The sequence below is a fragment of the Zosterops lateralis genome (genome assembly GCF_965231275.1).
Source record: "Zosterops lateralis genome assembly, chromosome: Z".
Classification (NCBI taxonomy): Eukaryota; Metazoa; Chordata; class Aves; order Passeriformes; family Zosteropidae; genus Zosterops; species Zosterops lateralis.
Window position 1 is genome coordinate 7,737,553 of NC_139800.1, and position 26,821 is coordinate 7,764,373.

General features: G+C 40.2%; 2 protein-coding genes across 3 annotated transcripts in view; both read left to right on the top strand.

The window, feature by feature from the left end:
• The window catches only part of TENT2 (terminal nucleotidyltransferase 2), a 45,090-nt gene extending 38,115 nt beyond the window's left edge, over positions 1 to 6,975 (top strand). For both annotated transcript variants that reach the window (XM_083883986.1, XM_083883987.1), the window contains exons 14-15: positions 1,323 to 1,402; positions 3,241 to 6,975. In XM_083883986.1, the coding sequence (XP_083740112.1) occupies positions 1,323 to 1,402; positions 3,241 to 3,315 (155 nt within the window). In that variant the 3' untranslated portion in view covers positions 3,316 to 6,975. The remainder of the gene's footprint in view (positions 1 to 1,322; positions 1,403 to 3,240) is intronic.
• A 1,064-nt stretch (positions 6,976 to 8,039) lies between these two features.
• CMYA5 (cardiomyopathy associated 5) overlaps positions 8,040 to 26,821 on the top strand; it is a 45,545-nt gene continuing 26,763 nt past the window's right edge. Inside the window, exons 1-2 of the mRNA XM_083884159.1 lie at positions 8,040 to 8,272; positions 15,910 to 26,233. Coding sequence (XP_083740285.1) covers positions 8,115 to 8,272; positions 15,910 to 26,233 — 10,482 coding nt within the window. The 5' untranslated portion in view covers positions 8,040 to 8,114. The remainder of the gene's footprint in view (positions 8,273 to 15,909; positions 26,234 to 26,821) is intronic.

Below are 26,821 nucleotides of genomic sequence, written 5' to 3' on the forward strand. Positions count from 1 at the left end.
CAGATAATTACTACTGCATAATTCAGCACAATCATAGTATGCTTCAATAGGTAATAATAACTTGAGTTTATTATGAATTACATATCATTAGAGCATTCATTGAATCATGGAATGGTTTAGGTTGGAAGGGGCTTTAGTATCATCTCTTTCCAACTCCTTGTCATGGACAGGGACATTTTTCACTAGATCAGTTTTCTCAGAGCCCCATCCAACCAGTTCTTGAGCACTTCCAGGGATGGGGTATCTACAACTTCTCAGGGCAACCTCTTCCAGTGTCTCACCACCTTCACAGTAAAGTATTTCTTTTCCTAATATCTAGTCTTAAGCTTGCCCTCTTTGGTTTAAAGCATTCCACCTGGTCCTATCAGTACATGTTCTTGTGAAAAGTCCCTCTCCAGCTCTCTTGTAGGCCCCTTTTACATACTGGAAAAAGTGCTGTGAGGTCTCTCCCAGAGCCTTCTCTCCATATTGAACGACCCCAGCTCTCTCAGTCTGTCCTCTTAGGAGAGGTGCTCCATCCTTCTGACCATCTCTGTGGCCTCCTCTGGACTCACTCCAGCAGGTCCATGTCCTCCTTCCTGTGCTGGGCCCCCAGAGCTGGTGCAGCCCTGCAGGTGGGTCTGAGCAGAGCAGAGCAGAGAGGCAGGATCCCCTCCCTGGCCCTGCTGCCCACACTGCTCTGGATGCAGCCCAGGACACGTTTGGCTCTCTGGGCTGTCAGTGCCCGTGGCTGGGTCATGTCCAGCCTCTCCCCCAGCAACATCCCCAGGTCCTTCTGGGCAGGGCTGCTCTCAGTGACTTCTCCCAGTCTCTAATCATGTCTGGGATTGTCCTGACCCAGGTGCAGCACCTTGCACTTGTTGAACTTTCATAAGATCCTCCTGAGCCCACTGCACAAGTTTGTCCATGTGCCTCTGGATGGTATCCTGTCCTATAGTGTCAACTGCAGTGCTCAGCTTTGTGCCATCTGCAAACTCAATTTTCTCCATTCAGGGCATTCAGAGAATTCAGTGTTTGGGGCTTTTTTTTTTTTTTTTTTTTTCTTCATTGGTTTGTTTGTTTTGTCTTGGGTTTGTTTTTTTTGTTGTTCTTGTGGGGGAGTTGTTTTGCTTTATTGGTTGCTTTAGTTTAGTTTTGGTTTGAGGTTTTTTGATAAATGTTTTGTAGAAAGAAAGCTTGAGAACCAAAGAGGAATTGACTATTTAATACACTTTTGGTAAGCAATTATTTGGCAATTTGGTAAGCTAGACCCGACTTGGTTAGTAGAGACAACCTAACCTAGATTTTCTTAACAGTTTTCATGTTTGTTTTTGATCTCGCAGAGCCCTTTGATGGGACAAATACTGCCAGAGCTGTACATGAGAAACAGAAGTTTGATATGATCAGAGGTGAATTTACACAGGTAAAAAGTACATCTCGTAATTTTTCGGTCACTTTGTTTTCAAGGGAGTTATACTATCATTAAACCTGCCTGTTTCTGCTAGTCATTAAACCTGCCTGTTTCTGTTTTATACTTTGTACTATAAGTAATAGAAATGTGTGTTTTTAAAAAAATGTAGAAAACTAATTTCTTAAGAGTATTCATTATTGTCTGCCATTAAACTTCAGGTTTACACTGAAATGGGTACTCAAAACAGTATAAACCTCTTCTCTTAGATTTTCTTGTGTGTGAATACAACTTTGTTTTCATTCAGTGTTTATTCCTGCATGAATTTGACTGGTATTAGATAATATTTTATATTTCTTACTATCCCTCTTTGTAATAAATATCACCACCAAAATAATGAGGGTTTTCTGATTTTTGATAACTTACTTAGATGGGTTCTTTAAGGAGACCACACTCCTAGTTTTAGAACGTGAGTAGTTCAAACAGGAACTTTGACTGTCCCAGTCAGGGGAGGAGAGGACACTTTGAAAAAAGGAAAAATTTAGACTTTGGTTAAACATCTTTTTTCTGAAAATTTTTGCTACCAACTTTATTTTATGTTTATCTCCTATCATAGGCATTGCATTGGAATTGGAACTCAAATTCTAGTTTCCTGACATCTCTGACTATTTTTTATGTAGTTATTACTAGAGATTAGTGCATAGAACTGGCTTCCAGCTTTAACCATTTAAGACTCCCCTATTAAACTGTTCTTGGAGCTTCGTGTTTACAAGTCTTCAAGTACCTTGAAGGGCTTCTCCAGCAAAAAATAATTCTTGTAAGATACCTGTAATATAGGAAGTGCTATAAGAAACACTTTAGTCAGAAAAGAATAACATTTTCTTTGTAATTCTGTTCAGAAATGTTCATTAGTTATTCTTTTATTTAACCATGTTAGTGTACAAAATACCGAATCATTCACATACTTGTACATACAATAGTTGATTTTGTGAATCTGCTAAAGTCACATTCACAAAGTGGTTTGAGCTCTCGTGGGCTCTACTGTGAAATCAGAGTGTACTTCTCTTTTCAGAATTTTCAGTTAACAAAATTTGTTTCAAACCTCCGTGGTTTTCTGAAAAATTTAAAAGCAGATATTTGATCCTAGCTGTCTGGAAGCAATATACTAGAGTGATACAGCCCTGAAAAAAATGTCCTTTTTACCAGGTACCATAAGAATGATAGTTGCTCCAAAAGTGCAAGTACTTTTTAATATCCTGCACTATTTTTTAGGAAGCTTAAGCAATCTGTTTTTCTTGTGGTTTTCATTACATGTTGGATTGTAAATGACTTCTGTATGAACACTGGAGGGTCACTGCAGTTTTTTGCAGGGTCATGGCATAACAGATGTCCTGAAACTCACACTAAAACATAGAAGAAAGTTGAAATAACCTATTTTAGATACACAACTAAGTTCTAGAAATAACCATGCATGACATCATTTATCAGGGACTTTCACATGTGTGAATTTGAGACGATTATTTTGCAGTTAGAGTACCAGTGCAATGCTTAAATACTGTTAACAACCCTGTCTCCAAAAATCCGATCTGTTCCTGAAAGGCTTTACTTTCCTTATTAGTTCATTACATTATGTGTACTTTTTGGATTTTGCTTCCCTTAAAAAATCCTAAAAACAAATGAACAAAAAGAAATCTCAACCCACAAACCTTCTTTTCAAGAAAGGGAAAAAATTTACCGTAATTTTGTGGAACCGTAATGCTTATTGTTTAGAATGGTATTTAAGTTTTAATGGCAAAGATTTTATAGTCCTTTTTAAAAATCTTGGTTGTTTGTTTGTTTTTTTTTTCCCTCAGGCTTGGCGGTTATTACAAGACAAGAAAGACCTGAACTGTATACTACCTTTAAAAGTAGCCAAACATAAAAGATAACTAGCTTTTTTTCATTTTCCCTTTTTTTTTTGGATCCTGCTGAAATAAAGAACAGTGTCAAAATCAGCAGGTACATACCCCATGGTTTTTGCAACTTGTTTTTCTCTGTAAACATTTGTCAAGGAAATGTTTATAAGGATGTGGCATATTTTATTTTTGGTATTTGTTAATACAGTTTTCATTCAAAGATACGCTTTCTGAAAATGCCTGCATTGTTGACTTCTAGAAGAAACTCAAAGCAAACAACAGGAATGCATCTATTTTAAGGAACATATGGGGATATACTGACTTGTTTCTTGCGTGATCTGCGTAACCATTAATTCAGACAGATGTAACCATGAAATATAAACATTCAAGGTTAAACCATGTGCAAATCTGATTACATCCTTAAGGCACTATGCACTACCAACTTCTTGATGAACAGAGAGTCTGTGCTTTACATCTGCTTAATTGTAGTAAGTACTTCTGCTCAACTTAGCACTTTCCAGTTTTATTTCATTTTTTCTTGGAATAACAAACAAGTGTTTATGAAAATGAAGCTAGATTATGGTTTGTAGTACTCTGAATATCAAGAATATGATGTAAACTGGAATTTTTAAGCAACAGTTGTATTATGAAGAAATAAAAAAGCTGAATTCAATGCACATAAATGTTTCACATTCACACAGTAGAAAGGAAAATTTTTAGTGCTTCCTTTTACATATTTGCAGTAATAGTGATATCTCTTTTGGAGAAAAAGACTAAATGAAAATCAAATCATTGCTAAAATAAGCTGGGCTTCCCATTTGATTTTATGTAAATGTTTGTGAATTGGTCAGCCACGGTAAATTGAATCTAAATAAGTAATATTGAAAATTACAGCTCTTCCAAATAATTGCAAACCTTCTCTTGAACCTCCTATAGCACAATTTTTGTCTCTCATATATATTTCATGTAATGAAGACCAATTATTTTGAAGACTCTATGTACCACTGATATCAAATTCGTACTTCCATTTTTTTAAGTTTAATATTTTATATGGTGTCCAGTGAAATGAAGTTTGTATATGGAAGATACGGGTTATTTTTCCAATTTATGTTATTTTGTACTGCATATTTAAAATATTTCCTATAATTAAGTAGACTAGGAAATGCCCCATGAGGTAAGACCCATGCTGCAATTCATCAAGATTTATCATGGCTATTCTGCGGTATGTCTGTAAATACGCAAAAGTTTGATTTGTTACATTCTTGAGCAACATTGTGAAAACCCTTATAACTGTAAAATAACAAACATTGTCTTCTTGTGCAGACTTTTAAGTTCTAGTATATTTAGAAGTTCTAGGTACTGTAAACTATATGCCTGATGTGAGATTACATTCTACACACTTTGTCACAGTCAAGTCTATGTAGAATTTTGCCTTGTGTCTGCAATTGACTTTCCTTCTACAATTTAAACTGTCTTTCAGTTTTAATATGACTGTAGCAGTCCACTGAAATGTTCTTCCACCTTTCGTATGTTCATCCTCACTGCCCTTTTCCTATAGGATGGTAGATTTGGGTGTCAGTGAAACATTCACTTTGGTTCACTTTATGTAAAATTGAAGCACAAGGTTTTAGGACAGGATTCATGTCTGAATTCAAAGATGCTCCACAAGTTCTATGTAGATTCTGGGAAAAAAAGGGTGTTAGCTATATCTTCCTAAAAAAGATACTATATCTTCGTCTAGAAAATTTAAAACTTTCCCAACCTAAGATAAATAAGAAGAGACATAAATGTTTAAAGTTGGTAAGAATACATTTTAAGTGAGCTGAATGTGAGAAACAAAGCTTTATAAAAGGCATAAAACTTTCCTATGAGTTTGCGTTGCATCACCTATTGTGTCAACAGCACTTACACCTTAAATTATGCTTCTTGTTTGAAACCACTTCTTCCCAACAGTTTTTAAAAGGTTAGTTTAAAAAATTGTGGTATCTGTGAAGTACTCTATAAAAATTGCACTACCAATTCAGTGGTATTTTTAATAGAAGTTAAGGTCTGTAACTACAATGGCCTGTGTCTTTCAAAAGAATCCTTTTTTATTTTTTTCTCAAGTTTATGTCCTCCTGATAAACCTTGTCTACAACCAGAAAATCTAGATGGTGGTTTTCCCTAGTTTTTTTGGAACAAGCCTGTTGATAGCATATTTGTTAAATAGTGGGTTGCAACTTAAGTCAGAAAATTTCAGATATAATAGCACAAAATAAATGGGTTGGGGAGAGTGGGTAGGAGCTGGACTTTAACTTTGGATTCAGTTCTCTATAGTCTGAAGTTGTTAGAGGTTTAATGACCTGGGTTTTCATCTACTCTGGGCAAGTATCCAGAGTGAAAAATTCACTAATGGCTATCATAAATTTTATTGTTAGGGTAAAGTTTTCACCTTTCCTCAGCTTCAAAAGAAAAACTTTGATCTACTTATCCCTTGGCATACATTCTAGCAGGAATAGTTTTTTTAAGAGCCATTTGGTAAAAGGCTCTTAAAAGGTGTTTTTCTCAACTGACCAAGGTTTCAGTGTGTGTGCAAGATGCTGTCTTCTCTGGGATTTGTTATTGCCTTGAAATAAAACTGCTTTAGTTCAGCACTTTTTTTTTTTTTTTTTTTTTTTTTTTTTAAATTATTATTATTCTTGACTACTCTTTTTGGCACTGGGTTTTCTTGTCTTTTCTCATCTCATGTGTCAGAAACCACTAGTGTCTTCTCTAGGATTTTAAGATCTTGCTTTAGTCCTTCAGGACTAAATTAACAGGCTCAGAGGTGCACAGTAGGACCAAACGTCGGCAAGAACTTTACATTTGGTGACAGTAATGCAGAACTGGCATAAGGCTATACATTGTGAAACTTAAAGTTTCTCTTCTAGCTCTTGCTCTCACTTGTCCTGAAATGTAAAAGTGTAAGTGAACTCTCAGTACCATTAGATGTGTTGACAGTATAAGGTGTTATTTTTTTTTTAATCCCTCACAAAGAAATCAATATAAATCAGTTTTAAGACTCACATTGCAGGGTGAAGATAAAAGGATGTAAGATGATTTGTATAAAACCTGAAGTTAGCATTTGTGAATACATTATATTTGTGAATCCCAAACATCTATTTGGAACTAGTGCTTTACTTGAACTTGGGTTACTGGACTTGATTCACAGTATATTTGATGTTAAATTTAAATCCATCAGAGAATGTCACTCTTGATTTATTGTACTGTACTTGCTACTGGTTGTTTTGTATTTTGTGGTTTTTTGGGTTTTTTTTTCCCTTGTTTTCTGTAATTCTTGTGTGTTCAGATATAAATATTTCCCTTGATTTTACTGAGTATGATGCTTGTCTGAAGAGCATGAAAGAATGTGCGATTTTGGTCCATTTACAGGTCAAATTCACTTGTGAGAAGTACAGATGGAAGTAAGTTGAAGGGTTTCTGGTACTTGCGTTTCTCTTGCTGTGCCGAAGACTGAATCAAAACTTGTGCAATGTATGTATTTTTCATCTATAAGCATTTCTACAAGATTTGTAATGCTCTTGCCTACCACATGAAATTTAAGAGTACTTCATATTCTTTACATTTTGCTGTGTACACTGTCTATGCTTATGATGAAATGTGGAGCTTAATTTAGTTTAATATCTGTTTCAAATACACTTTTCAAGGAAATTACATTGTCCCCTTGTAAATTGTTATGTCACTGCGTTGATCAAGGGAGCAGAAAGTTTTACCTGTACCTACTGTTTCGAAATATCAAGAGAAGTTTAATTTAGCGTGCAGAGGCAGCTTGTAGTCAGAAGTACATGGCTGAGTGTTTCTGTACTTATAGCACTCTTAAGGAAGAGTTTGCTGATTGATTTATAACCAGCTATTTATTTGAAGAACAATGAAAAAAAAGCTGGAGGCATTAGAGTTTATACTTGGGCATGCAGTCGTTTATACTTGAAATTTCATCATGGAACTTCTTTACTTAGAATCAGGGGTTTAGTTCTTTTCCTCCTCTTCCAATTTTTTTTTTTAATAAAGTCATTATTTTGACTAGTACAGATTGGAAATATTTCTGTTTTGTCGTGAAAAGCACTGCATTTTTTGTAAAAATGCAGAATAATAAAGGGTAAATGTGGCTTAACCTAAACTCTGCATGGTAATGTAGTTTGTCTTTAAACTATAATTGGTTCAAGTCTGCTCAAATAGGAAGTTTTAAATGTCCTGTGATTTAACATTGATAAATTGAGGGTTTAAATACATTTCTTTTGCATGGTTAAATACCATGGTGCATCTGATATCTCTTACAGTACGATATTGATAATTAAATGTGTTTGTTGGGAGCTCATCCACTACTTATTGTATTTGACCTTTACAGCTCGAGCTTGAAGCACTCTGGGTGAGCTCAAGGGCAGAACTTGTGAAATGTGCCTTCTCTTGAGGGCATAGATAAACTCTGCTTCTGCTTCATCAGTACCATCCACTCCAAATTTACTAGAGGTGACTGGGGGAGGGTCTGCTTGGCCCCCTTCCTCCCTGACTGCTGTGTCTGCTGTACAGGCAGCTCAGTGGCAGCAGCAGCAGGGGAAGGGGGAGAGCAGCTGGAGAGATGGCCACAGGGCCACGTGTCCTGGCACCGGGTTGGTGCTGGGAGCCAGGGTAGGAACAGCAGCCACTCTGCGCTGTAACTTTGCTGCCTTCTATTTAAAGACTGCCCTGAGTCAGGAGAAGTGAGTGCTACTGGGGATGACAGTTGCTTCAGGCAGCCCTGGGGAGGACAGGGTTGGGGGTAAACATCACCGGCAAGGGCCTGAGCAGGGAAGGGAATGGAGGGCTCCCGTAGCGCCGAGGGCGACAGGGCATCTGAGACCTCGTCCTTCATAGGAGATGAAGAGGAGGAGGAGGAAGAAGAGGAGGAGGAGGAAGAAGAGGAGGAGGAGGAGGAGGCCATAGATCCAGAGGAAGCAGAGGAGCTGACTAACAGGTATGTCTCCTCAGGGACTCATAGCCCCAGAGGGAGCTGGCAGCTCCACCCCAAGGCATCATCCCCCAGGAGCTGCCAGGATTGGAGTCCCATGCTGGTTTTAGTGGCTTTTCCCCCTTCCCTTACCCAATTGCTGCAGACAAAAAAAGCGGGGGGAGTAGAGGGCTGTAATATTTTTTCAGATGAGTATGGCTGTAATTAAGTTTCGTGTGGTAAGCGCCTACCCCGAGTTCCCTGAAAGCTTTTCTATTTAAAGATCCTCTGATGTGCCAGCTCAAGTGGCATCTCCTTCCACTCCTCCCTCTCTGGCTGACTCTTTGTCACATATGGATCTTAAATGCTCTGCAGATTTGCTTGTCAGAGAGAAAATGCTCAAAGATTATAATGGTGCATTAAAATTGGTTCCTTTTTACAGCCCTTTATTCCTTCCCACTTCCCTCCCTCTTCAGTTTCTTCTTTCCTTAAAAAGGAAAACTCATATATGCCTGCTGTTGCTGGTCATGATTTGTATGGCTGATTTTTGTGGTGGAATGGGAAATATTCTATCCCTTTGCTCTCTAATTATTTTTCTCTCTTTTTAAATGTTTTTGTTTTCTTAATAACTTCCACAAAACCAGATTATTGTCCTACTATTGCTTTCCTGACATTAGGAATGTAACGAGCAAGGCTGTGGCCCAGTGCCCTGCCCAGTGGTCCTGCGCAGGATGTGGAGGCGTCTGCAACCTGAGCCATGCAGACAAACTCTGGCTGTGCCAGTGCCTTGGATTTCATAAAGAGACTGCAAGGCCTGACAGTCCCTTGAGTAGACCCCATCAGTTTTAAGTGGATACTATAGGAAGAAACCTGAGATGTTAATGTTGTTAGTTTAAGTTTTTTCCAGAAACCCATTTTTTAAGAAATGTGTCATACAGTTCCTAATACCTCCGTGCTGTGAAGCCATCTGCATTTACATCACTCTGTGTGTATCACAGTTCAAAGTGCTTTCTGACATTGCTAATGGTCACTGGAGAAGAAAGATGGCAGTGAGAGGCTCTCTGCACCTAACCCACCCGAAGTGCTACAACAACAAAATGAGGAAATGTGTCCTAAAACTGTAGGAAAACCTTCTGAAATGGGAAATAAAGACCTAATTTTCCACAGTAGGGGGACACCCTGGTGTGTAATGCTGCTTTATTCCCAAGGGAGCTTTTGGCTTTTCAGTCCTATGCTGGTAGAGAGAGGGATTGCATGCCAGTAAACACTGCTTGCACTTGGCTGTATCCCTGCAAGAAAACCAGCTGAAGTCCATGGAGTGGAGATGCTCACTGCAGACAACTAAAACATGATTTAGATAGATAATTTTTTAATAGAATCTGCAATTAACTGGCTAAGAGTAAAACTGAAATTGTAAAACACAAGTAGGAATTGCTACAAAGGGAGTGAAATCTATGTAGCCTCACAGTTATTTACTATTTGTGCTGAGAGGAAGAGTTCTCCATGGGTGCCTGTTAGCAGCTCGTCACAGCTGCGTCTTGCTTCTGGCTGGCAGCATCTGCAATGCAAACTTGGGCATTGCATCTCAGCACTTATTTAAATCACAGCAAACATTCTCTTTAATTTCCAGTTGTATTGAACACAGCAGAGTTTTTCTATGTCCTTAACTGTCCTACTAATAAACAGGTCAGAGTCTATCAGAGAGGTAGAGCTATGCCAACTGGTAACTGAACATATTTAAATTGGTTAGCTTAATTAGGTTAAGGGGGATGTAAAATTTCAGGTTTGGCACAAATGTGATGACTGCACTGAGCACTCAGCAATAGTTTAGAAAAGTTAAATAAATCTGACTCTTTAATTGCTTAGATGTTGTTGCAAATGTCAGAGTTGTTGAGCTTCAAGCCTCCTCCTGTGGTCAGTGCCTGGGCAGAGCTCCTGGCAAGAACAGACAGGTTGAGCCCCTGGGACATACTAACTCAAGCTGTGAGCTAATTATTTGTTGACAAACAGGTTTTCAAGCCCCCATTGCGGAACAGATTTTTTTGAGTGCATGGGCTTTGAAAACATAGCTTAGAGGAGATGTAACTAATATGCAAACTTGGCTGAAGGCAGCTTGTCCTGGACCCTGCTGCCATCAATTTATTTTTAACAACCCCAAGTTCTCTCTTCTGCTTTCCTCCTTTGAATGCAGTAGTTGAACAGCACCTGGTTGTGCAAGTCAGCAGAGAGGTCCCCACTGGCTCCTATTTCTGCCTTTCAAGCACGTTAAATAGCCTCATACCTATTTTATGTGAGAGTTATGCAGCAAGATGACTGCTCCAAGGTCAGGAAGCGCCTCTGTGAAACAAGCAGAAGAGCCCTGGTGTTCCTATGAGACACGAGTCCCTGAGCTCTGACCAAACCACTCCAGTTCTACATTGTGCAATAACTGCAACAAATAAAATCCCAAAAGCTGCAGCAGAAATTATGATTTATCCTAAAATTACAAGGCGTGCATGTGGAAGGCAGAAGAGTTTGGGATTCATGTCTTTATTACTCTTATTAATATATTGTTTAAATAATTTGGTTTCCTAGCACAGTTTTTTATGTAAGTAATGAGACTGACATGCAGCATCAGAACCTATTAGAAAGGTGAGATAAGGGTTTCATAACCTTGTCAGCAGAAAACCCCCACTGATCTGTGTAGGACCTGTACAATATTTTCTTGCCTTTAGGCATTTTACTGTCTAGAATAGTTGATAGTGGTAGATGACTTCTGTTTCTAGCTCCATGTATCCAATTAATCACCTAAACAGGGAAAATATTTTGAATGCTGTGTTCTTTAAGGCAAGCATGAGTATGATGTTAACAGGTTTTAATTTTTGTATTCATAACAGTGAAAATTACGTCTAACTAAAGTAAAATTGTTTACCATTTAACTGGTTTACATACCCGCTGGAATATCTGTGTCTCTAACAAATGTGTGATAGATGAGCTGTTCTGACACAGTTCTGTCTTTCAGACCATTCTCAGCTGATTTCCTTCTACAGTGGGAAGGTCTCTGGATGTGTCTGTGTGCAGGGTTTACATAAAAATGGCTCTGCAGCTAATTTAAATGTTTTCAGACAGGTTGTTTGCCTGGAATAGGTAAGGGTGCATTTTATCTGCTCATTTAGTTTTTACCTATAACCAGTAGATGGGGAGGAAAATGGGGCGAAAGCCCTTGAGTTCTGGAAGTGGTTCTTTGTTTGTATGTTTTCTTAATGACACAGTCCTTCCACAAGATCAGAGGTGTGTAAGTTTTAGAGACAAGTCTCGTTTATAGTGATTGATAAAAATGGATGTAAAGGGAAGCACAGTGGAAAAAGCGTTTTCCTGCCATGCTGCAGCATCTGTAGAGCAAAAGACTGGAATAATAGGAAATTGAAGGTGAGAAGGAAGGGGTGGGGAGTACTATGGATTTGTCTCCTGAAAAGAAAAGTTACCATACCCTACCCAAAGCAGAGAAAGACATGGGGAAAGTGTGCGTGACTTTAGATGCCTAAAGCCTCTATATAAGGCAGTGCCTGACTTGGACCAGGGTAGAAGAAGCTGGCAGGACTGTTTTTCTGCCACCTGCAGCGGGAGCATGAGCAGGGAAGGTGAGAGAGGTAGGAAGCAGAACTGCGCGGGCCATTTCAAGTATGTCAGGGCTTGAGCAAAAGGTAACTGAGAGCAGCTGAATGGGGCAGAATGCTGAAGTGGGGGCATTGCAGAGGGAAGGGGTGCAGCCTGCCCCCACTTGCTCCTGCAGCTGAGCTCTCCATGTTTTGTTTCTCTTCAGCCTTTTGGGTAAAACTAACTGAGTCCTTAATAAAGGCCTGTGTTGCAGTAGGGCTGTCAGACTTCAAAAAGTTCCCCACTGAGTCTCAACAGAGTCATTATGTAACTGTGTAAAGAAGTGTCCCACCCAGACTGAAGTGTTTGGTGCTCCCTCTATGGTGGAGGATCCAGAATGCAGGAGCATGGAGACCTCTGCACATGGAGGTGCTGTGAATTCTTGAACAGCATCTGATCCTGCAAATGACAATGCCACAGGAATGTGCCATGACCTGGTGTCTGGAAAACAGACTATCACTACAGCAGGTTGTGTCCCTTCATAAGAGATAGAACAAAATGTGTAAGACAAGCCCAGGTCCTGGCTCTCAGCTATTCATCATAAAACCCAACTTTCTAGCTGGGCAAGCAGCTGTCTTACTGCTTTTAGATATAGTTCTTTTGAATTTTGACAGATGCATGAGCCACTCTTTGCCAAAAGAGGCATCATTAACCAAAAGAAGTCAACAGTACCTTATCAGGTGGAAGGCGGGGTTTGAAATGGCGTCTTTCCATTCCCAATTCTCTTAGCCTGAAGAAAATGGATGAGCTGTAGCCCTGGGAAAAACAAAACAATAGGCAGAGACCTTGCTAAGCATACTGATTGCTGTAGGGGGAAGGGGGCACCTTGGTAAAGGCAGAAACTCCAGATATGTATAGAATAAAAACACAAGCACAGCAAAATGTTTCCTTCAATTGGGAAGACGTAGGAGCTTTCAGAAAATGAGATCTTGTCAGTGCAGACTACAAACACAGGTTGACATCTTGGTCATTTTATCTGTGTTTTCAGCTTGTGAGGAATTATGCAGCAAACAACTACACATTTTTATGATACCAGCAGTGGCAAGATCTGATATGAAGAGGATAAAGAGCGGCTGGGGAGAATATTAGCTGATAGGCTGGCTCCATATATCTGTCATAGTAGTGGTGTGCACAGGTGGATAGACCTCACTCACTGTGAACACAACCACTCCAGCAGCTGGGGAGGTGAAAACTCTTCCCTCATATGATACATAAAGAGCATCTGGCCAGCCTGCTAGGTTTCAGATTTCTACCTGAAATCCCAGTGGACACAGCACAGAAGTCATAGTGAGAAGCAGAGGGCTGTGAGAAGCAGGAGGAGGCAGGAAGAAAAATCTGGGTTTGAGCTGTTATGGCAGGAGGCACAAAACTGGTTGTCAGTGTCTGCAAGACTAAGAAAAGGATTAAGTCAATGTCCTAGCAGTGAAATAACATGCTGATAATATGAGTGCCAATAGAAATGGGTATGAAATGGAAAAAAGACAGGACTGGCTTTTGCCCTGGATGTCAGTGGTTTCATATCTACATTTATGAGCTGAAACACTACAAACATCTTATTGCAGTGGCAGACACTTCCTCTGCTTAGAGAGAGGTTTTTCAGCTGCTACTGTGCAACTTGAAAACAGTTCACAAAAGGGCAGCATTTGGAAGTGCATTGGAAGTAAATGTTTGAGTTCTATGTCTCTCATTCTGGTCTTAAAAGGATAAAGCAACATCTCCTCACACTGTAGAGGAATATGAGCTGTGACAAGTTTGTGACCATGAAAATGAGATAATGATGCATATAATTCAAGCTTTTTGCATAGGCAGGGCCAGGGCAACCCGTTCTTATTCATTAATATCAGCTCAAGTGGGAGTGCTGCTCTGTTCTGTATGAAGGTTTATTTAGTAGCACCAAGTAGTGCAGAAAAATAGGTTTAAAAACATAAGAATGATGTAGAAGTTGAAAAAAATGGAAAAAAAAATATTTATCTGTTATTGTGGACTCAAATAACTGAAAACTTTCTTAGTACTATTGCTATTGATTTTTCTGTTTTTAAAATTTAATTTTATTTTGCTATGTCCAAGTCAATGACAAGCCATGGAACTGGCAAAGGAAAAACTATGAGAAAAATTGGTATACATGTGTTCTGCTGTACCTCTTTCTCCAACCTGTAAGCTTTCACCTATGGAGCTAGCCTTTCTAGAGAGTACTACACCAAGACAGATAATCAATTATGCATGCTGGGACTTAAAATATGTTTGAGGGCTGGGTTTGGGGGGCAGGAGCAGATTGGCTAACATGCAATTATTTAGTATTGCACTCTCAGACATGCTTTGAATTGTGGGCCTTCAAGTTGTCCTGCCAGTCACCATCTCCAGGCAAGCTCCATCACCACAAATGGGTTTAAGCCCCATCTCTGGAGTTTGATACTGTGTTATCTCGCTGCAGGCTGGTCAGGCTATTGTCCCACAGGGAATCAGTTAGGGTCGAGGACATCAGAGATGATCTGTGCCTCAGTCTGCACAGACCTGGGTATGGACCAGCCCAGGACAGCCCTTCTTGTTCTGGGGTCTCAAAAGTAAATTAATGGAAAGGTAAGGGTAGCACCATCAGTAGCAGGATTACATTTCTGTTTCCATTAGGTACTGAGCATTTTCACTGAGTGTACTTTACAAAAAACTTACAGTGCAGAGAGTTTGCTTAATGAAGTGGTTATGACTTTCTACAGGATTTCTTCTTGCCTTCAAAGACCTCTGCCTTCTGACTGGTGCTTGGTACCCTCTGGCATAGTGCCACCTGCTTCTCAGGGGTGTCCTCCTGCCTCTGCAGCCTGCACGTGTCTCTGGCACCTGTGTGGTGCAGGGCCACAGTCTCTGGCAGCTGGTCAGATGAGTTTTGCTTTTCTGATCCCTGATCTGTAGCTAGGTTTCTTCACTTTAGCTGAAGTGCTTTTTCCTAATCAGTGGAAAAGTGACCCTTCCCTCTGTTCAGTGGAAGCAGGATGTTGTGTGGCCATAGATGTGCATTCTTTCATGGGAGTGACAGAGATTTCACTGCTTCTGCTCTATTGAAGGCTACATCTTCTCCAGCAGATACTCTGCCTTTCTCTCCATCAGCTATGAATGTGATTTCCATAAATGAACTACTGTCTACTCAGGAAATATAGGAGTTGAGTTTTCATTACCCTTTCTGTGGTCTTTTTTTTTGTTTGTTTTTAGTAAAAATTGCAACCCTAAAAATACTAAACCCTCCACACATTGTGTCTTTTAATTGCTTTTTGCTAATCTTTAACTCTTAATTTGAAGAATTTTAAAAAATGGAATTTTTTTCCAAACCTCTCAGAAAAGCCTTTCTCCAGCCTTTTTACTATTTTAGCTGAGAGATTTGGTTGCAGTACATGATAGTGTATTGATTACACATCATAAGGTTTAAAACTAGCTTTATGAAACATTGTGGTTTCATTTGGGGAGATGCCAGTGTATTTTAATTGTTGAATGTATTCTAAATTACTTTGTTAAGTATCTAGAGTGCTTAGAGGATAAAATACATGAGAAGAGAGTAACAAACCAGTGGATAGACTCTCTACTGCTTTGAGTATTGTATAATCATTCACACTTGCGCAAAGCAAGTGTGGGTGCTATTAAAACACTGACAGTATCTTTGAAGTGTTTAATGAAAGGTTTAATTTATACTGTGAGATAAACACATGCTGGAGAATAGCCCCAGAATCAGTTCAATCTCACACTGGCAAAACAAGGTCAGATCAAAGACTGTTCTGCCTGCATTGTCAAGATAATTTAAACACCTCCCCTTCAGTGAACTAACCTTGCAACATGCAGTTTTACACAAATGCATCTAAAATATAGTTGTGAGATGAAATATTACTTTTCTCATGCTTGTACTTCAAAATTTATGCTTATGCAGTATTTTTACAACTTTGAAAGCCATTTTTGTTTTAATGAAGAAATTCAGCTTTTTCCTGCAATACTTTAATTTGTTGTGTGTTTTTACAGCTTTCTTTCACTATTTGTTCTTTCATTTGTAGTTTAAAAGATCTTATCCAAAGTGAAGATGTGAAACCCAAGCTGCAGTACATCATGACTAACCCTTCCTTTTCTATGGTAACATGCCAAAGTGAAGACAGTGGAATAACCTGGGAGACCAGCTCCAGCAGATGTTCTACTCCCTGGACCTCAGAAACTAGTACAGCTTCTGATCTTTACAGCATGGAAAGTTCACCAGTAGGTTCTCCTCCAGGAAAAGTTATCTTTATTATGGATGAAGGCAAGATCGTTCGGAAAAGGACACGCAAGTCTTCAAACAGGACGCCAGTGGCTACAACAGCAAAGGGAGGCCAGTGCAATAAAAAACGTGACTCTTCTGGAATGCAGAGGCAAGAACCAAGAACTGTTCTAGGAGATGTGCAACCCTCCATGTTGAATGTAGAGCAGGTAGAAGAACAAGACAAAGATGAGGAAATGTCGGACAACAAAGAAGATCTAGAGAATATTGCAGAAGAGCCCGTAAAACGTGCTCCAATAAGATCAATATTTAGGGAGAGCAGACTGAGAAAAGTCGGTCCAATTCTTGGAGGACCAGTACAAGCTAGAATCCAGCATTTCAACTCAATTTTCGGAGGGACTGGGCCACCCCCTGAAACATTGGAGAAAAACAGAAGCCGGAGAAGCAGCTCAGCTTCAGCAGATTCTGAAAAGTTCCTTGAAACATCAGTAAAAGAAAGATTGCAGAAGTTCAGTTCACTCTCAGAATCAACACGTCCAATACATTTTCTGGGAGCAAGAAGTAAAATTCTTGAAACACCTTCAGAGAGAAGAAGGAAGCAAAGACAACAACTATTAGAACAAGCAAATCAAAACTTTTCTTCATCAACACCACCTCTTGAAAAACAGCTTACTAAGAAAAATGATGTTTCATCTGAAAATACTGAACCTCATAAAGTGAAAGAATCAACTCTTCAACATGAAGAAAGAAAAGAGAGACAACCTCTTCTGGAGACTCCAAATCAGGTTTCAGAACGTTTGGTGAAGAATGAAGAAGAAACCAGGAAGCAGCAAAGTCATTCAGCTGCAGCCAGAACATCAACAACAGAGTCAACAACCTCCATATCACTCAAGTCTGATGAGAAACAAGTGCTGCTTCCCTCAGCTGAAAGTGCAAACAAGGAGCCAGACCAATCCCTGCTCACAGCATCAGATCATCTGGATGAAGTGAAGAAGCAGGAAGTTCAGCCCAATTCTGCACCACAGTCTGTTTCAGCAGATGTTGTTAGTGAATTAGATAGACCAAGTTCTCAGCATATTTTGCCTACAGAATCTATATCAGAACATCCGAAGAGGGAAACAGAGAAGTCTTACTTACCTGATGTTCCATCAGCTAAGTCCGAATATTCCACTTCAACTGAAGTAAGACAGGAAGATATTATTCCTCAGTCATCAGAAACTGCACAGTCTGAGTCTGAACATGTGCTTTCAGCATATTCTGGAGATGAAACAGAGAAGCAAGAAGCTGAGTGTCCATCATCAACAACTGCACTGTCAGAGTCAGCGGCTCCAGGTCTAATGTATTCAGCTGAAAGAGAAGAGGGTCAAAAGACCCCATCCTCAGAAACTCAAAATGTTCATTTGGAGGACCGAACAAAGTCTGAACAAGACTTTCCACTTCAGGAAGCAGAGAAACAAGGAATTAAATTAAAACCACCTGAAAATATAGATTCCAAATATTTCGGTATTTCATATCCTGTTCACACAGAAACAGAAGAAATACAGAAAACTTCAACTATAAATAAAGCAGTAGATTTTGATCACTCTGATTTTTCCATTGAAGAAAACAAACAAGCAGAAGGTGGGCAAATGGAGATGGATCATCCAGACCCTTCATATTCCACTGAAGAAACTAGAGAATCAGAGACAACACAGATGGAGACAGAGCATCTGGACTTCTCTTCTCCCAAGGAAGAAACAGAGGGATTGAAGGGTGAACAGATGGAGATGGAGCATCCAGACTTCTCTTTTTCCAGGGAAGAAATAGAGGAACCAGGAAGTGCACAGCTAGAGACAGAACTTCCAGATTTCTCATATTCCAGGGAAGAAACAGAGGGATCAGAGAGTGCAATACCAGATACAGACTATCCAGAACAGCTTTTTTGCACAAAAGAAGCAGCGACATCAGGGAGATCACAACTGAAGATGGAACATCCAGAATTCTATTCCAAGGAAGAAACAAAAGAACCAGAGAGTGCACAGCTGGAAATGGAGCATCCAGACTTTTCTTTTTCCAGGGAAGAAATGGAAGAATCAGACAACGTACAGCTGGAGACAGAGCGCTCAGATCTATCATATTCCAGAGAAGAAATGGTGGAACCAGAGAGTGCACAGCTGGAAATGGAGCATCCAGATTTTGGCTTTTCCAGGGGAGAAATGGAAGAATCAGACAATGCACAGCTGGAGACAGAGCACTCAGATCTATCATATTCCAGAGAAGAAATGGTGGAACCAGAGAGTGCAGAGCTGGAGATGGGTCATCCAGACTCTTCTTTAACCAAGGAAGTAGTCAAGGAAATGCAAAGTGCACAGCTGGAAAAGGAGCATCAGGTTTTGCTTTCCAGGGAAGAAACAGAAAACCAAGCATTTACTCCTTCTGAACTGGAACAGGCTTATTCCCCTGAAAAAGGAAAACAAGAAGAAGAGCTTGCACATTCAGATTTATCATATTTGGTGGAGGAAGCAGATAAAGAAAACACTACAGAACTCCAGTTGGTACATCCAGATATACTTGATTCCACCAGAAGGGCTGAGATACAACAAACTGGGTATCTGGAAACAGCAGATTTACCATATCCCATGAATAAAAGAAAGGAGCAAGAGCTGTCACAAATTGACAAAGGAGAACAGCTACAGCCTGTACAGCAGGACTCACAGTCTGGAGGTAAACTGGATTCCTCTGCCACAGCAATGCAAGGAGAAACTACTCAACTGCAGCCAGAGCATCCAGTTTGGCCACATTCTACCAGAAAAGAGCAGGAACATAAAACTTCACAGCTGAAGGTGAAACCAGAGACAACATCTTCCGCTGGCAAAACAGAACATCAAAAACTGCAACCAAAGCTGGAACAAACTGATTCACTGTATTCCCAGGGAGAAATGGTACAAAAACCTGTACAGAGAAACTCAGAAGGTCCAGAACCATCATATTTCATTAGTGAAGCAGAGCAACAGGAAAATGTACATGTAGTTTCAGAAAAGAGGGATTTCTCATTTACTGCTGGAGAAGTGATGCAAAAAGGAGTGGAGTCAGGACTTTTGCAGTCACAACTGACTGACAGAGCAAAGCCCTGGGAAACAACACAGATGGAGCAGGAACAGTCTTTTCCTTCCCGTTCCACTACTGGTAGTCAGCAACAGGAAACACCACCACTGAATGTGCCCCAGCCAGATGTTTCATTGTCCTTTGGCAGAATGGAACAAGATACAGAACAAAGAGAGGTGAAACAGCAGGAAACAGACCAACAAGAAGCTGAGCAAATGGAAACAGAGTATTCAGGTATTTCAGAAAGCCTGGGTAAAGAAGAGCCACAGGTCATAGACCAAATTAATTTGGCAGAGCAAGAAATAGCTCGACCAGGGTTACTGCATCCATCTTTGCCATATTCATTCAGTAAACAAACACAAGAAGAAATGCAAACAGAGCCAGCATATTCAGAAAAAACATTTTATATAAGTACAGAAACAGAGAAGGAAATTATACAACACGAATCACAGCAACAAAAAATGGTACATCCCGAGCTGGAGCAAACATTATTGCCTTCTTCCAGTGAAAAAGAAGCTCCACTGGAAATGGAAATAACTTCAGAATATCCAGATTTGCCATATTCCTCTCATGAGCAAGAAAAATTATTGAAAGACCCAACCTTACCATTCCATTTGAAGCAACAAGACACTGAACCAGTAATGGTGGAAGAACCAGATATTTCATCTGACAGTGGTGAATCAAAACAGGGTTACATTGTGGAGAAGGGGTCAGGCCATCCAGAGGTCTCATACTCCATGGACGAAACTCAGCAGAAATCAGAACATTTGGATTCACAAGCAAGCCTGAGTGAAGCAGCACAAGATGAAAGTATGGAAGTAGAATCTTACTACGCAGATCAGTCATGCTCACAACTGGATTCACAATACTCAGATTCGTCATTTTCCTTTGGAGAAGGCAAAGAACAATCAACTCAAAAGTTTGAGTCTAAACATCAAGAATTGCCTAAAGTAGCTAGAAAAAGAGCTGCTCCAGCAACTGCACCAATAGAGTCAAAACATCCAGAAATTGCACCATGGGAAATGAAGCATCCTGATTTGTCACATTCCACTGGTGAGACAAGCCAGGAAGAAGTAGCACCATTGGATCAAAAACACAGAAAACCGTCTCTTGGCAGAGAAAAGCAACAGAAAGCTGCAAAGCAGGAGTTAGAACAAGAAAAGTTAACACATTCTCCTGATAAAAGGGACACTTTAGAACATGCCCAGGAGGGCTTGGAACAACCAAATGTATCATTTTCCACTGATAGGCCAGGTGATGAAATTACACCACCAGAGGCAGAGCATACTGATGTGATATCTCCTCTGGACAACACAGAGGTACAACAAAAAGTACAAGAAACAGAGCAAACTTATCCCTTTGGACAAATGGAACAGAAAACAGTTCAGCCAGAAGTGGAAATTTCACATTTGTCACGTTCTGTGGGTAAAGCAGGGGAAACAGAAATGGCAGAACCAGGGCAGGGACATTCTGATTTGCCTTACTCTGTTTTCAAAGTAGGAGGGCAAACACCACAGCTGAAACCTGAACACCCTGGTCTACCACATTCCCTCAACAAAGTGCAGGAAACAATCGAGCTGGGATTAGAAGACACAGGTGCATTGTATGGTCATGACAAAATGGAGCAACTCTCAACTGCACAGTTGGAGCCAGACCATGCAAGCTTGGCACCCCTGGCCAGGGAAGTGGAGCAACGAGGGATGGAGCCCACAGCTGTGGAATGCTCTAAAGAGGAACAGTCTGTCGGCAGAGCAGAGCATCCACAAGCTGCAGAGGAAAAACAGAGAGCTCCAGATGCACCATCCCAGAGTGGAAAAAAGGAGCAAAGAGAAATGCTAAAAGCAGAGCCAAAGCATCCTGATTCACTGCATTCCATTGATAAAGCAAGGCCACAAGGAACTACACAACCAGTGTTAGAAAAACCAGATCTGTCATCTTGGCCTGGCACAACAGAGCAAGGACAAACTGCTGGAGAGGAGAAACCAGGCTTTTTGCATTCTTTCAAAACAGAGGCACAAGGCAAGAAAGCACAGAGAGAATTGGGACATTTAGAATTATGTCATTCTCTCAGTGAGGCAGAACAAGAAACTTTAAATGCAAAATCACACCATTCAGATTTATCTGCTGGCAGATTAGAACACCACGAAATCATACAGCCAGAGGCAGAAGTAATGGATTTATCATATTCAATTGGTGAAACACAGCAAACTCAAATTGCTGATGAGGATTCGGAGTGCCTGGATTTATTTCATTCCAGTGGCACAGTACAGCAAGAAAAGACTCAGCCAGAGCAAGAAAAGACAGATGAGTTTTCATCATCTCTCAGCAAAGCAGAGGAATGGAAAGATGCAGGAATGCAGGCAGAACACCCTGAACTGCAGTGCTCTATGGAGAAAACAGAAGGACTGCAAAATTCCCAAGCAAACTCAGAATATGCAGATTTGTCATTCTCTGTTGGCACACCGGAACCTCATAAAACAACACAGCCAGAATTGAAGGAACAGAGTTTGTTGCATTCATTTGTCAAAGCAAAGCCATCATGGGCTGCTCCAACAGAGTCTGAACATGCAAATGTCATGGAGGCAATGGACAAAGTACTGCACATGGATTTGTCCTCTTCTGCAAGCGAAGAAAAACGAAGTGCACAGCTGGAGGTTGAACAGGGGAGGAGAAGCTATACATTACACCCAGAGGAAATAGTACAACTAAAATTGGAACAACCAGTATTTTCAAGGCCTCATGGTATGGAAGAGCAACCAAACACATCCCCAGTGAAAGGGGAGTTCCCAGGCTTCTATTCCTCTGGCAAAACAGAAAAACGGGACACTGCACAAGCAGGGTTCATGCCTTCTGATGTTTCATATTCCACAGGAAAATCAAAGCAGCTGCAACAAGAAAAACTGGATTCAAAACATCCAGATTTGTCATATTCTCTTGGCAAAGCAGAGACTAGTGTAATAAAGCCACTAGATTCATCATATTCTTATGGCAAGCCAGAGCAGCCACAGACTGCCCAGCTGGAGCATTCAGAGATACCATATTTCACTGGTGAAACAAAGTGGAGGGATGGGATCCAAACAGAACAGCCATGTGTTAGTTTGCAGTCCTCTGATGTTGAAACAGAGAAGCCAGAATCCCCTTCTGTAGCACATTCCTTTGTCAAGACTGAGGAGCAAGGAATTGCACAACCAAACTTCGAACAATCAGATTTATTAAGTCCTACTGACAAAGCAGAAAAGCGTGAAATGGCCCCACTGAGAGCAGGACATTCACAGAAGCAAGATGCTGGTGCTCCTTCATCTCTAAGTGCTCAGCTGGAAACTGAACAACAAAATTTATCATTTTCCTCTGAGGAAGCAGACAGCCACAAAATTCAACCATATTCATCTCTTACTGAACAAACTGTGGCTGTACCTTTGGGTGCTTCACACCCTGTCTCTGAAACAAGCCCTGAAGAAAGTCCAAAGCCTTCACCTGTAACTGAAAGCTCACACCCCAAACATTTAGATATATCTTACTCCCACCGTAAAACAGAACACACAGAAACTGCTCTGCCTGAGACAGGGTCCTTTTTTGCAAGAAAAGCAGAGGATACAGAAAGTCTTCTACATTTGCCTGTAGCTGCAAAGTCAGAGGCTGAATGTGAAATTTTACCTGAAACTGAGAGAGAACAGACTCCACATTACTTTCACACAGCTACACAATTAGAATCTGAACAACAAAATTTATCATATTCTGCAGATAAAATAGAAACTCTAGAAAGTCAGGATTACTTGACTGTACCTTCAAAACCGCAGTCAGAACCTTCAGTTCCATTTTATTCAGCTGATGAAACATGCCAGCAAGAAGTTCCACCCTATTCAAAACCAGTCTCTGAATATCTGGTTCCCACACGGTCCATTGCCAAACAAGAAAATCAGAGTATGCAGCCACTTATTACCCGGCCCAAACAATCAGAGTGTGAACATGTAACTCCACCACACAATGAAAAACAGTTGCAAAAAATTCAACTCAGTTCACCTGAAACAGCAAGTTTAAAGACAGTGCACTTGGAGAGTATGCCTCAAGTGCAAGACCAAGACAAACCAGAATCTTCTTTGTTGGACACAATGTATTTGTCTCCAGAACAGTTAAGAAGTTCCCCTGAATTCACTACTGAGCAATATGAGCAAGAAATGCAACCTGATGTACAGACAGTGCCAAGATCAGTGACCGCAAAGTCAAAGGTGACTGGTGTATCAGACCAGCAAGCAATGTCATCAGACTCATTTGTGCCTTTTCAAAAATTACCTGGAAAGTCAGAACTTGAAAAGTCAGTATCAGTGGCTTTCACTGATGATGAAGAGAAACAAAATATTCCATCATCTTTATCTGATGTAGCAGACATGCTTGGAAAGCAATCTAACAAACTTTCAGGCATTTACACTGAAGGAGACCATAGACGTGAAATGCAACATTTTGAAGACCAAAAGCATACAGCCTTGGAGCATCTGGGAGTTGTTTCATCAGGCCTTGTTCATGAAACTGTGACACACAAAACTCAGCATTATTCTGGTGAATGGGGCAGCCTTTCTTCAGCAGAGATTAAGCCCCTTAGCTCAAGTTCTGAAGAAAAGCAGAACCCAGATATTCCATCTTTTGGACTGGCTAGCTGGCTGGTAGAAGAGGTGAAAGCTCGCTCAATTAGTCCAAAAGGGGCTGCAGATGTAGACACACAAGGAATTCATCTTACTCCAAATGAAGCTTCTGATTTTGGATCAAAACAATTCCCAGCTGGAAGTTGCACAGAATTTACAGTTCAAGGGACTAGAGATCCTACGGGACATACATTTAGAGTTTCTGAATCAGTGTCAGATAAATTTCCGCACAGGAAGTCCTCAGACACTAGTCCTGGAACACAAAGGTATGATTTACCTTTAGGAGAAAGTCAAGGTCCAGAAGTTTTTCTGGAGCATGAAACTAGTACTTTAAGCCCTAAAAAAATTGAAGCAATGCAACATCTGGAGGCAGGCAAAATGTCAGAAGTGCCTGAACATCACCTGAGAGGGGAAGAGGAAGAAATGGAATATGCAAGTGCTGTCAAAGACAGTCAGCATGCTCTGGAGACTGTTGAACAAAAAGATCTATTTAATATCATTTCAGAAGGTTATGAAATACTAAATATTCATCCACCTACACATATTTCTTCTGTTGATCAGGAAGAAAGTAAACACATGCCTGATAAATTAGAATACTTGGAAACAAATCCTTCATTCAGAAGGAGATTAGTTGAGGATGACCAGAGAGCCCTAACTTCTGGAAGAACCATAGAAATTTCAGACAGATCAGAGTTGGAAAAGACTACAAGCCATGAACTAATAGAATTGGTCAAAAAGGATGACATTGAGGAAACTGAAGAAACTCAAGAAGAAGACTTCCTGTTGCCAGAAAACAATAATTATGCAAGACGGGATTCTAATAATGGTACTGCTGATATGGATTATTTTGAAAAATACACATTGATTGATGACAAATCCCCAATTAAGCCACAATTTGAAAGACGAATTTCATTGTCTCCTGTGACAGAAGACCCCAATGAATCTATGGAAGAAGCCAACTCTTTTGAAGAAGGTACTGAGGTAGATACTTTGGAAGAGTTTTCCTTACTTGAGGATGTGGATGAAGTCTTTTATGGTACCATAAAAGGAGAAAGCAAAATGCAGTCTTATGCAGATGCTTCAAAAGCTTTACCACTGCAAAAATCTCTTGATTCTAGCACTAGAAGTGTTACAAATGTAGAAGATGAATGGAAGTCACCGGGGACCCCACTCTTTGATTCAGAAGAAGGAGTGCTAGAACGATCTCTCTTGTTCCCTACCACTGTTGCTCCAGTTAATCCAGAGCTTTTAGAGGAGCCCCCTGCTCTGTCATTTTTATACAAGGACCTCTATGCAGAAGCAGTAGGAGAAAAGACAAAGGATGAGACTCCCTCTGATGAAGACAGTGGTAATTCTAATGCTTCATTCCCTAGCAGAAATTCAGACACAGATGATGGAACTGGAATGTATTTTGAAAAATACATTCTTAAAGATGAAATTCCTAGTAAGGCCATAGGGCCTCAAAAAGATCAGATACCAGAAGAAGAGTCCTTTAGTGGAGGAATTTTGGCTTGGAGTTCAGAGAATAGGGAAAAGGAGGGATCTGGTGATGTTCCGTATGTCAAAACGGAGGTTCTGTCAGAAAGAGGTGTTATGGAGAGAGACAAATTCCAGGTTGACAGCAACATTCAAGCAACAATTTGCAAGCCAATGCATGCCATTCCTTTTGGAGGCAGAACAGTGCTTTCAGGTGCAGAAACTGATACCACTGAACAAAGAGAAGAAGAAAACATAACAGTAGAAAGAACTGAAGAGTTGCCAGAGCAGTCAAGTCAACAAGGATACAGTCATCAAGTGGATTATCAGGGAGCTGCATATCAAGAAGCTAGTACTAAGGAGGAAGAATGGCAAGATATAACAGCAGTTCCTCAAATGGAAAAGTATGTTCCGTATGTCAGGGCTCCCACTGAAGACAGTGTAGATGATCAGTTTACTCAGGAACATCTTTCCTGTGTTCCTACCATTCAGCAAACAGAGAATCCAGACTTGCAAAGAGAGGAGCAGCACCGTGATGTTTATGAAGATTTTGCTGAGTCAATGGACTATGATGTGATTACACAAGAAGAGCTTTTGCAAGATGAAATATCGTCTCAATTTACACACGAGGAGCTATTATTTGAAGACAGGGACTCCTTTGATCATGCTGCTGATAGTTATGAATTTGTTAATGAGCCAGAACAAAGAACTCCTGTTGAGCTTGAAGATTCAGGCTTTGTGGTGATGTATCCTGAAAAATCAGCAACAAACATTCCTCAAGTTGAGAGCCCACAAAGAGAACTGAAGAAAACACAAGTAGACACTTATTGTTACCACTGCAAATGCCCAATATCTGCTATTGACAAGCTTTTTGGAGAGCATAAAGACCATGAAGTCACCACACTAGATGATGCTGCAACCAAGATGAAGGTAAGAATTAATGTGGGTAAAAAAAGTAGCTACTAAGGCTAATTTCTCCAGTCCTCTTGCACTGTCAAGAGGAGAGGCTTCAAAGTCCAAAAGCTAAGATGTAGTATCTATTAAATAAAAGCTATTCCTACACACCTGGTGGAGATCTTGAAGTGATACTATCTAATTAAGATATTCTCTGGAGTCCTAGACTTGTAAAGCAAGTATTTTAATTTATTCAGAAGTTTGAATGGCCTTGTTTATACTTAATTGTTACCAGACTTTACATCTTACAGTCTTATCTGTGTAAGTTTGTTCTGGTTTTGTTATATAGGGAGAGAAATGGGACAAGTGTTGTTTCTATGAAAATAAAACTTGAGTAACAGCAGCTGACTTCACTTGACAAGGTGCAGAAACCTCCATATGTGGAGAACAGTATCATCATAAAGTGTTCCCTGTCCCATTTACATGCATTGGTTTCTTGGAGATGTTAGACAAATTGCCCTACACAATTTTGTTGAAGTGCCAACCTATTTTCTGTTTCATTCAATTTTATCTGAAAAATGGCCTCTGGAGAGGGATGTTTTACAAGGCATACAGTGACAGGAC